General features: G+C 40.5%; 1 protein-coding gene across 1 annotated transcript in view; it reads right to left on the bottom strand.

Moving 5' to 3' along the window:
• The window catches only part of itga8 (integrin, alpha 8), a 57,111-nt gene that overhangs the window by 31,748 nt on the left and 13,253 nt on the right, over window positions 1-12,110 (bottom strand). The window contains exons 7-13 of the mRNA XM_028470354.1: window positions 9,850-9,975; window positions 9,727-9,771; window positions 8,581-8,624; window positions 7,248-7,304; window positions 6,374-6,426; window positions 6,080-6,285; window positions 3,130-3,327 (exon numbers count right to left, since the gene is read on the bottom strand). Of these exons, the coding sequence (XP_028326155.1) occupies window positions 3,130-3,327; window positions 6,080-6,285; window positions 6,374-6,426; window positions 7,248-7,304; window positions 8,581-8,624; window positions 9,727-9,771; window positions 9,850-9,975 (729 nt within the window). The remainder of the gene's footprint in view (window positions 1-3,129; window positions 3,328-6,079; window positions 6,286-6,373; window positions 6,427-7,247; window positions 7,305-8,580; window positions 8,625-9,726; window positions 9,772-9,849; window positions 9,976-12,110) is intronic.

Here is a 12,110-nt window from a genome sequence, read left to right as displayed (position 1 = left end):
TGTTTTTCTCATTACTACTAAAATCTGTTCTTAGGATGAAGAGGAAGATGGATGCTCTTGTGTCATTTACTGTTTCTTTCCTCTCCCATGTGTTTAAAAAAAAAAAAAGACTAATTGCGACACATCTGTTTCTGCCTTTGGCTGCAGTCACCGAGTCCCCCTGAAACCACAACATTAAACATTTAGCCCTCGTTCCTCTTTTCTAGGGGCATGCTGTGTCACCGTGTGAGACTGCTGTTCTGTGCATTTCTGTTAGTATTCTATCAACCGCCTGTGATGAGAAAAAGACTGCTGGCAAAAAGTATCAATGGGGAAATCAGGGAGAGTAGCAGACAAAATGAAAGGGACAGAAAAAATGGCAGAGAAACGTGCACTTGGTCCTAAAATCTGTTAAAAGTATCAGAAGCAAGGTGCGTTTCCAGAAGAGACAGAGGAGCATTCAGGAACCACCACATAGTCCACATTTCTCTGTCCATACTACTGTTTGAGTTATGTAATCTGGAAACCACAAACCCACTCCTGAGTGAATGTGTTTCATTTAGTGGTTATCTGTGCCCAGTCTTCTAGCACTCAAACTTTGAAAAAGTCTGATATGGGGTAAGAACACCCAGGGGTTAAGAATGTGTGAAAGTGTATGTTTGCATATGAAAGGTAAATTCAATCACAGGCTACTTTCCTTCTCATGTCAATCCCATTTCCTCACACACTGCCATTGCTGATTTCCAGAGGGAGTGTGTAAAGACACACTAAATTCTATCCGTACACCAGAGTTCATACACCCCTCTCGTTGATGCCTTTTTTAGGTGCAGGTATGGCTTTGGTGACTGCACTGTTTTAGCTGACGGTGCCCATCCAGGGCTGTAAAAACAAAACCTCTATCCAAAGTTTAGACAGACTGTCAAGCCGTCACTGGCTTTCTGCCCTGACTGCCTGTTTAGCTGCAGGGGCCGGGCCTTGATGACGAAATGCCAAAGGTCATTGGCACTCAATGGAAACGTTCTTCTGGATTCACGTGGCATCTCAAGACTTTTGAAATTCCTTTAGTCAGATTCGGCGGAGGCTACGCCAAGAATTACCTTAAATACGTCAGTTTATTTTAAAAGTCAGAATTACGTTCTCGAAATAGGGTTTGCCAAAAACCATCATTGCAAAACAAAACAAGAGCACTCAGAGTGCAAACCTCCGCCAAGCACCAAATATCCTCTTTTCCAGATATTAGCAGTTTTCTGGATCAGTGATCCCGATTATAGTAACATAAAGTGGTTCCAAATGTGTGGGGGTTTTTTTTGGAAAAAATCGCAATGAAATGCGCAATCCTCCAAATGAATGAAACTCGGTGGGGTAATTGAGGAACCAACCTGACATAAATGAGTCATACAGATCAGTCAATTACAAACCGAGATATGAATTTTTGAAATTTTGCCAATTAAGTGCGATAGGGACTTAAAAACTGATCCAGAATCAGTATATTGGTCAAGATCGGATCCCTCAATTTTTAAAAAAATCTCACTTTTCTCTATTTTTAAACCTTAAATGTATTTGGACATGACTGGAGACGAGAAACACATTTTTCCAGACAAAATAAACAAGATGACAAATTCCCTACAGAACATAACCCAACCACCAACTCTGACACGGCCCTAACTGTAAGTTTTAGCAAGCAGATCTGATTGGCTGCAGAGACGATGCTTTTAAACCTGTGGCTGATGACACAACAGTCCATCCAACCCAGCTGGTACACAGTTAACTTCTTGATCTCTTGAGAAAAAGTCGAGTCATGGTACCTAAACCCAATGACGCGTTGTGTAATTATTCTGGATTAAACAGGATTACTACCATCTGTATTACCTCTTCTTTTCCCACTTTCATTCTGTCTGCTCCTTTAATACTACCATATGTAAAGTCAAACAGATGACATGAGCTTTAGAGATAGTCCAATAAAGCTAAAAGTGGAACCTTGTCACCCTTACTTCCTTTCTGTGGTGCACTAATGACATTTACCCTTAATAGTAACATATGGTGGCTCTAACAGGCCTCACAGACGCCTGTGCAGTTCTCTCGTAACACGGATCAAACATAACAGACTCCTTTGAACAGTGTGACTTTACTACGACACACCATGTGTGTGCGACTGGCCTCCATCAACCGCCTAGACGTCAGATGACGTAGATACTGCACGTCGGTCTGTGGGAGTGTTGATACGCTCTGTTTGTTGGCTAAAAACTCTGCTACACTTTAGCTTCCACCTGACTGAAAACACTGCTAATGTATCGTACAATATTATCTCCACACAGGTCTGACTGGGACTTGTGACACTCTGAGACTAATCGCACCATGTATGCACATATGATCATTTTACACGATATTCCGTTTGTGGAATGAGGAAATCTGGTATTACAGCCAAGTGAAAAGGAAAGAAGACAGAGCAGTGAGTGGGAGGCAAAAAGGGGAATCAGGTAAAACCAAATAAATTCTCATTTTTCAGCCCAATCTGAGGAAGTTTCAAACAAAAGCAATGTTAAGAGAACAGCTTTAAATCACAGAAGAAAAAAAGGGCAGTGAAATATTAGTTTAACAGACCTGCTTTGTTTTCCAATTCATTTTTGGCTGCCTTAGAACTCCTATATATTGTTGGCTGAAGTTTTAATGCATTCTTTAATGCATTCTAAGAAGGCAGAAATGTAAAGGTGTCTGTTGAAGTGAGTAGGTGCTTCATAGATACAGCATAGATTTGCTGAATTAGATTTGACAGTGTAAGGCTTTGTCTTGGAACTATGTTGGGAATACAGGCGGATAATGTATTATTATTTCTCTTTTTTCAATCCTCTTCTTGAATTCTATAAACCTCTGAAGAATGGATGCAGCAGGAGCAGTTTATGGCACAAATCCCTTTACCCCAGTTAATGACTTTACCAGACAGGAGAGGGAAAGCAATATGGGAGAACATGAAGATGGTAGTGGATGTCTATGTGGGAGCGATGAAATGTGGAGTTTAAAAACGAATGGGGGGGATACTGTACTGAAAGGAGTTGGAGGTTTAAAGTGAAAAAGGAATGTGAGAAAGAAGAAGTGTTTTTGACCAAATCATGAGGACCTGAGCGTAGCGGTGTGGGCTTGTCCAGTAGTTACCAGGATACTGATTGTTGTCCAGGTCTTGGCCTCCTCTCAGAGTGAATCCGTACCCAGGCAGATTGCCGCTGTGCGTCACGGCTGCTTTCAGCTCCTGGCTCATCCTCAAACCCTGCGTAGATACTTCTTTGTTGCCATTAAAAATCAATACTCTGCCTCCACGGTCTTCACCTCCAAACGGACATCCCACCGCCACGTCTGAGGAATGACACATACACACATGCATGTTTTAAACATCAATGGGGTTAAGAGCCCACTGAGACAGAGGCAAAGCAAAACATAGACGTAGGACGGAAAGGAAATAGAGAAGGAAAAGAGCTTGACCTCTTTACTCTAAAGAACAGTATCACGCTGCTACTGTTCTAGTCTTCTTCTTATTCTACATTTTCAACACCTTCTTGTCTTTCATTATTGAGTTGAACACTTGCTGCTTGATCCAATGCTAAATGCTAAGGGTGGAACGACATATCGTGCGATGAGATATCGGAATATTTTAAAATGTTGCCAATGGCACCAGTGGTATCTCAATATTGTAAGGGGGGTTGGTGGATATTGCAAGGATAACTTGGGGGGTTGGTGAAGCATATCTTTCCATCCCCGCTACATCTGTCCCAAGTGAGCGTTTCTTTTCAACTGCAGGAGACATAGTCAACATCCAAACGTCTCAATTGCTGCCAGAAAATGTAGACTTGCTAATATTGTTGAAAAAAAACATGTCTATATTATACATCTGAGTAGACTGGGTAGATTGTTCTAGATTGAGTTCAGATAAGAATATGTTTTTTAAGAATGTGAAGATGATGACATGATTTGGTTTAAATTCTAGATTATCTGTATCTGTATTGTGTTCTTTTTGCAGAGGGGCAGTTTTTGCACTTTAAATAGAAAATGGTTGTTATTGTTTATATTCCATATCCCTATTGAGTTAAAAAATGATAAAACCAGAGTATGTGTAAATACACCCACTAGTCAAATCAAATCATTTCGTTATTTTTTAGACGGATTTTTTTGGGCCTTTTGTTCCCTTTCCAAGAATATCGTCACGTGTCGTTATCGTGAGCCCAGCATTGTATCGTCTCGTCTCGTAAACTTTGTGCCTCGTCCCACCCCTACTAAATTACCATCTAACACATGAATATACTCAGTTATTCTCCACACTTCACTTGAAGCACCTGCCCTAAAGATACCTATGCATCAACTCCTTGACCTCCATTAGTATGCTGCATTAAGTGCCCATCAGCACTGTAACCGTCCAAATGCCCCTTAGACATCCTGTTTGTTCCTGGATCCCATCGCTCATTGCCTAAACAACTAGTTCAACATGAAGCAGACTGTAGAGTAAAGTGGATAAATGAAACCATCTGTGAATGCAAGCGTGTAGAACAACTCAGCAAGCGCGTGCATGTGTGTTTGCATGTATGTGTTAAAGTAATTGTGCAGTTTTGAGTAAGTGCGGGATTAAAAAATTTTGCAAATAATGGTAGAGTACATTAATGGAGAACGCTAACTACTGCAGACATCCACAGCAAAATGCACCTTAAGGACCCACAATGTAAAAACTGAGGGCCGACCTGAAGATGACCATTGCTCACAGGCTCAAACGGTTAGCCTACTGCCAGCAATGGTGACAAAAAGCCTGTAGAGGTTAGTCAAAATGAAAAACAGAGCCAACCACATGGCTGATTGAATTAGCTAAATCATGAGGTTAGAACGGCTGACACTCAACACTGCCATGAAGATGAGAGGAAGTAGGCATGGTTGGGTTTTTGAGAGGAATTTAGGAATTGATGAGGTCTTTGCCGTAGAAGGGAGAAAAGGCTGCATGTCATCACAGTGAAAAAAAGGCATCTGTCAGTAATTATACACAGACACACAGATCGCACAGGTATAAGCCAACGCAATGAGGAGAAACTGCAAAAGTAACCATGAAAAACATAAAACGGCACACACAGATGAATACGGTCTCCATATGACTCGCCTTAGAACAGACTCAACTCAACGGAGAAAGCTTCAGTATTGATCCAGTGGTTATTGATCGAACAGTTAATGGGTTAAAAGGGCTTCTGTGAGCTTACGAACATAGCGTCTATAAATAAATAAAATTAATCAGCAGCAACAATCACTCACAGTGTCCAGAGGAGTGTCTGCTCATTCATTTTTAAGGCAGCAGAGCCTGAGACATTTGGGCTCCACATTGCATGTTGTGTGTGTGCTTCCAATTAATGTGAGGATAAAACAAAAACATTGAAAGGATTGAACTCCGAGCAGTAGAACAGAATGAGGATTTTATCTTGAATCACATCTGGTGAGGTAAAAATAACTACATCTACACGCACACGCACGCACAAAAAGTGCCCTAACCCATTCATCTAAGGAAGCAACAAGCTCACACAGACAACCTTTCATCACCTCCTTTCCCGATTGGCTGATCAGTTTCCCTTAAGCAGCATCTGAGAGGATTTCCTCCATCACAAACAAAACACTACAAATGCCACACAAAGGAAGAAAAAGATGTATTTCTTTCAAGCTTTCCTTAAATCTCCATCTATGCAAACAAGAACAAAAAAACAAGGTTCATCCTTATAAACGACATCTGTACAGTGTCTACCTCTTGGGTTCTTATTGATCTTTATCTTCAATGCGTACATCTGTCTATTTCATCCCTTTTCTCATTCATCGAGGAGTTTGTAAAAGATTCCTCTGCAAGCACAAAAAGTTCATTCATCAGATTTCAGATGCTCGACCTATTTGCATCAGAAATATTTGCATGTAATAAAGCACCTCTTTGACAGATTCAACCTTTTTTACAGTAAAATAATGTGAGTCATCTTTGGTGGTTACCTCCCAGTAGACTATATTACACTTTCAAAAAATTATCAAAATGTTTGATTGTGTGGTTTTGTTTCACTTTAATTATAGTTTTTTTTTCTTCTGCTCATTGTCATCATACCGTTATAGCCATCCTGGTTGACGTCTCCCAGCGGTGCTATAGCTGTACCAAACCGTCCAAAGATGTGGGTACCAGTAAGAGCAACAGGTGAGGAGAAAGTGAGAGGAGCCTGCTGTAGGTAGAGGTAAACTCTTCCAACCTCCCTAGGTTTGCTTTCCATCTCTCTCTCCATGTAAAGCGGAGCTCCCACTAGTACATCATCAGTCCTGGGGACACATCAGGTTATCATCAACGTCATATTTGAGAGTTTAAAAAAAGGCAAGGGAATGGTTAATAGGTATGTTTCCTACTCACCCATCTCCATTTAAGTCAGTGACAGCCACCGCGTAGCCAAAGTAGGAGGCCATCTAAAAGATAAAGAACTATTAAAAACCTGAACATATTACTTCTCCCTCTTTATGACAGGAGCAAATGGTTCAGTATTGTACAATGTACTGTATATGCTCTTGCCAGGGTTGGGGTCAATTATAATTGTAATCACGTAAATAATAATTAATTACAATTATGGCATAATTGTAATTGGAAATTAAAAAATTTCCTGCTATTGTAATCATAATGAAATTCTAACTGAGTTTAGATAATTTACTTTGTAATTGCAATGAAAATTCTATAAAAATTCTCAATTGTAATTTAACGCAAAACTGGGGAACCATGTTACGGTTCTATGTAGAGTTCTACACATATGTAGTTAACGTTTATTAAAATATGCTTCATATCAAGCTTTCTCACATTTTAGCATTTAAAAAAAATGTAAATCTAGGTGTAAACTGACACAACAAAGGCTCAGATCTCCACCTCAAACATATTAAAACCTATATTTTCATTGATTAGGAAGCCTAACAAGGAAACCAATAGATAGGAAATAAATTAGATGACAGATAGATGTTTTTAGTGTATTTTACAGCTGATTTAGGACCTGTAATATAAGAGATGCTAAGACAAGAGGAAGGTTTTATTAGGTTATTTATTTCAGTAATTAAACTTTAGTAATTGAGAATGTAATTGTAATTTACTTTCTGGGGATAAGAAATAACTGTGATTGAATTGTAATTGGAAAAACACTAGTCACTGTAATCATAATCGAAAATGTAATTGCAAATGAAAAATGTAATTGATCCAAACCCTGGCTCTTCCTAAATCAGACTATGGAGTGTGGGGATGATCCTACCTGTTCCCCTGTAAAGTTTTGGATGAAGGTCAGATTGGTGGAGTTGATCATTGCGACCTAAAAGAAGCAGGCAGACAGTGAGACACAATACAGCACAGATAATAATAAAAGGCTTTGTCCTCATAACACATCCAAGCTGTCTGACAGACACTGGAAGAATGCTGTAGGAAAAAAGGCAGAAACTGCATAAAAAAGCTTCCATTCAACTGAAACCCCTCCAGTTCTCTTAGACTTCCCGCACCACCATCCACTTTGTGCCTGGACCCTTTTCCCCCTCCATCTTTGTGTCCTTCCCCCCATCTTAACCCCGGTTACAAAGAGCGACGGAGGGGGGAAGGCTGAGAATTCCTTCATAAGACCTAAAATAACAACCACATGGAGAGGGCCGGGGGCTACACACACACACACATAAGCAAGCACACACACACACAAATACATGTAGAGTTGAGCAGATCACAGATGTTTCAAAGCTGTAAAGACACTAAAGATGGATAGACTCGCTATCAGACTGATGACTCAGTACGAATAAACACAAATCATCTATCAAAAGCTATGGTTGCCAGTTTGGTCAAAGATGAAGCCTGATCAAGTCTGACAGGTACCAGTGCCTCTAACATGACCAACCTACGCCTCCACCTACTGTGAACTACAACCACTCGCCGTGCACTATTTGTACAGGAAAGGGCCATTCTGTCAGCAGCCATGTCCAGACAGCACACGTACAACATGGCAGTAAGTGCAGAGAACAGTGAGTTTTGTGGTTACACTGCAGGTTAAGATTGTGGCTTGTGTGTGTGTGTGTGTGTGTGTAGATAGGGTTAGGCGGGGTCACCGCCCTCCACATGCAGCGGAAGCTGAATGTCATTAGAGAGGATTGACACAGTCAGCCCTGGGGACGAGTTCCCATAAGAAAAGCCCAGGCTAACTGTTAGACGCATGTCCAGCAATGTTGTAGCAATTTAGATAAACATATTCATGTGTACAGTAAGGCCTGCAATCTACTGCAATTCAAGGTTAAACACTGTGAGAAGATGAATGGAAAAGCGTTTTTTTTCTGCATGCGTGATTATCTGCACACGGAACATAATACCCAACAAACACTTGAACTAATTTAGACGCTCACTCACGGTCAATAATCAAGAAGAATTTAAACAAATCGAAATATTTGATTAGTGTTTGGGGACCTAATGGATATCCAGAATAACTACAAGTCGGTACGCAAAATACTCTTCTTTAAATAGGGCGTGTTGATGGCAGTGGTCTCCAATATGATGTAATCAGTTTTGAAAGCTGACAAAACAGGCAGTTTTGCACACTTTAGGCTCATACTCACATAACCAAAGTTCTGCGCTCCTCTTGGGACTCCAGCGATCAGCTCTGAAGAACAGAAAAACAAATAGATAAGAACACGCCGAAATGATCGTGAGAAACATTCCTAGAAAGGGCAAAGGATTGACAAAAGTTAGTCTAAAATCCCCATTTAACAAGTTCTTCTGAAACACATTGAATGATTGGAGGCTTGGACCGTGCTTGTGTTGGCTTGATTGATGAAAGCAGTGCTGTGAACTTCTGAGGACAGACTGAGAATCCCACACAGGGAGCGAAAGACACAGACCCCGCATCCTGTCCTTTAGCTCAACTGGCTAAAAAACAAGCAGCACCAGTAACGCACACCTAAAACCAATGTATTTCAACTGAAAACAGCACAACAAACTCAGCACAACAACACAGCAGGCACATGTTGCCGCTTTAGGCTCACTCACTTGAGCACGAGACATGTGTTAAGCCTGAGGCCTTTCGGGGTATTTTTCAGGGTTCCTATGTGAATGCAGGGTTGTCTCATAAAGTTCCCACTAAATGGTGTTTAAGAAATGTTGAGGAGGAAGTGTTTATGTTTGTGACTCAGTAGTGACACTGAAGCGGAAGTAAATAATTGGTAAGCAGTTATTGTGGTAATGCTATGGTTGAGCACTTTAGCGTGTGCTATTTCCTCTTAATAAGAAAAGCTGTTGAACGTGCTGGAAGGCTAATGTACAGGGTTGAACTTCTTCCAACATCGCATTACGTGTACATGCAAATGTTACTTACTAAACAACTGTGATCTATGTGATTATATACACCTAATTGTCTAGGCCAGATGAGCTTCTGGGCGCGTTCTAGAGCAGCAGAAAATGGCAAAGTCTGTCAGCAATCATTCTAATCAGTCAAATAAAAGGACAGGAAATCTCTTTATCAGTGGCTCCTGAAGTGCTGTCCCACCAGGGTCATGACCCAGACGTTCAGAGACAGTTGTGATTACGGCTTCTGAGTTCAAACACACAGAAACATTCAGCCTCCTGCCCTATCAGCCTATCGCTTCCATCACTGAATTCACTGACTCTGCACAATGAGGAGGACTGAAAAAATGTGAACCTGCGTCTATTCTTAACAAATGATTCCTCTAGCGCTGCTTGGTTCTTTCAAACAAGCCGTTTCTCACCTTGTTCCGTGTCTCCTGTAAACTCTCCCACTGCAACAGAGTAACCTAAAGAGAGACAAGGTTTACATGAGATCTATATTCCATTCAGTGTAAAGGTTCATGGTTTGTGTGTGTGCACGTTACCAAGGTAACTGTCATCGTGTGAGTCTTCCGCAGCTCGAGTGTGCTTCTCCCCTGGAACTTGTCTCAGGACTGCTTTTAAAGAGTAGCCATTGAGTATTTCTGCTATCCCCGCTGTCATCACCTGACCTGCACACACACACACACACACACACAGAAATATACAGAGGTTTAATCTTTCTATCCCGAAAGAAAAATATTCTTAAACAAGAGCACTCAGAGAGCGCAAACCTTCAGCAAGAGCCAAATATCCTCTTTGCTAAATATTTGCAGTTATCTGGATTAGTGATCCTGAACATGCAGCACAATCAAAACAACAAGCACATCCCTTTGAAAGCAGTGTGCTGAATCAAAAAGTCCAAAGATGCAATGAAAAAAAGTCAGCACAACAGCGTGTTGTGCTGACTTCTTTTCATTTGATCCTGAACATGCACCATGATCATTCACACAAGGTTTGGAAGAAATTACAATCCCCATTAATAACCAAACAGATTGAAATGTATGAGCACCTCCATTTTTCTGAATAACAGTGATGAAATGTGCATCTGGATTCAATCTGGATGAAACTCAGTGGAGTAATTGAAGAACAAACCTGACAAAATTTAGTCAAATGTTATGAAGATCAGTAGGGGTGTCCCGATCCAATATTGTTATCGGTCTGATATCAGCCAGAAAACGAATATCGCAATTTATCGGACTGCATCTAAAATCTCCGATATATATTCTATTTATTCAATTGTAGAATACTGTAGATATTATGTTGAAAGTTAAAATTAATGTAACCAATTGGTTAATAACAAATGGGTCAGTTTTTCTCATACCTACTGTTGCTGACTATTGTTCTCTGTTTGAGTAACATCACTTGATCAAGCCTTTTCTAACATTCCACACTACAAAATAAGTCGTAAAAGTATGTTTGATTCATGCTGATATCGTATCGCATCGTTATCGGTCTTGGCCAATACTCAAGGCTGCAATATCGGTATCGTATTGGAGGTGAAAAAGTTGTATCGGGACATCCCTAAAGATCAGTCAATTACAAACCGAGATATGAATTTCTGAAACTTTGCCAATGAGAGAGAGGGAATTATTTTATTTTGAAACTGATCCAGAATTAGTACATTGTTTGGATATCCCCTCCAATATTTAATTGAATCTCCCATAGCGTAAGGTCTGTCTCTGGTTAAAATTTTGTCAGAATCCTTTAAGCACTTTTGACGTAATCCTGCGAACAAACGGTAAAAGAATGTCTTCCTTGACGGCGGTGAAGAACTGCCATCCTTATTGATTAGCCACTCACTAACTGCTCTTTCTACTTGCACAGGAAGTGTTGCCCATTATCATTTCTACAGTAATGAAGTGGATGGATGTGCAAACGTGGGTAAGCTAGGATGCACTGAAACCTTCCCAGACGATAACTAACACATGTCAATGGAGGAGAAGGAGCTGAAAAAACACAGCAGTCTTCCTTCACAAAATCACAAGAAAACTCCCATCCTCCTCGGAGCGTGGAAGCTGAATTATAGGTGACCGCTCACAAACACCACCTTTCCTCTGCTGTTGAACAAGAGGTCAAACAAACAAATGATTTTATCTATGGCTGCCCTCAACCTTCCATAAATCCTCCTTAATGTGTGTGTGTGCGTGTGCACCGACAGAGAGGAAAATGTGCCCTCTTAACCCTGCTTTTAGCTTTACTCCCACTCCTACAGAATCTCTTTTTCACACTGTGCTGTTTATCTCTGTGTATAACATATCATTGCATCAAGACATTACTAAAACTCTATCCGATTAATGGGATGCTATGGGATACTCTAAACACAGATGTAGGAGTCAAGAGCTGCTGGTTTCAAGCATTCTTTAATAAGAGTGTTTTCTGACGATGAATCGAGTTGAAGATAATTGTTGTGTATTACAGGCCATAAAGTCCAGGCTGAGTGCTTTTCTCAACATATGAGGAAGTGTTTTCACTGGAGGCAGCCTGTCTTACCATGCTGAGGGCACAGAAAGAGAGCAGTCCATTAGACCGTCTGTGATGCCTATTAAGTGTGCTCCTGTATACATTCATGTAGCATTTATTATTCAGTCAGATGCAATAAACATCAGAAGCAAATACTAAAAGGATTTATCTCTCAGATGAAAAATATCATCTCCTTTAATAAAAACTGAACACACTCAATCGTCTTCCCCAAGACTCAAAGATCATAGGTTACAAAGAGACATATTGGTTTGTCCACAGTAATCTGCAGCTGTCTTCTTTGTCT

This window comes from Gouania willdenowi, chromosome 16 (genome assembly GCF_900634775.1).
Source record: "Gouania willdenowi chromosome 16, fGouWil2.1, whole genome shotgun sequence".
NCBI classification, from domain to species: Eukaryota; Metazoa; Chordata; class Actinopteri; order Blenniiformes; family Gobiesocidae; genus Gouania; species Gouania willdenowi.
Note: the sequence above shows the minus strand (reverse complement) of the source record. Positions and strands in the feature narration are given on the sequence as shown.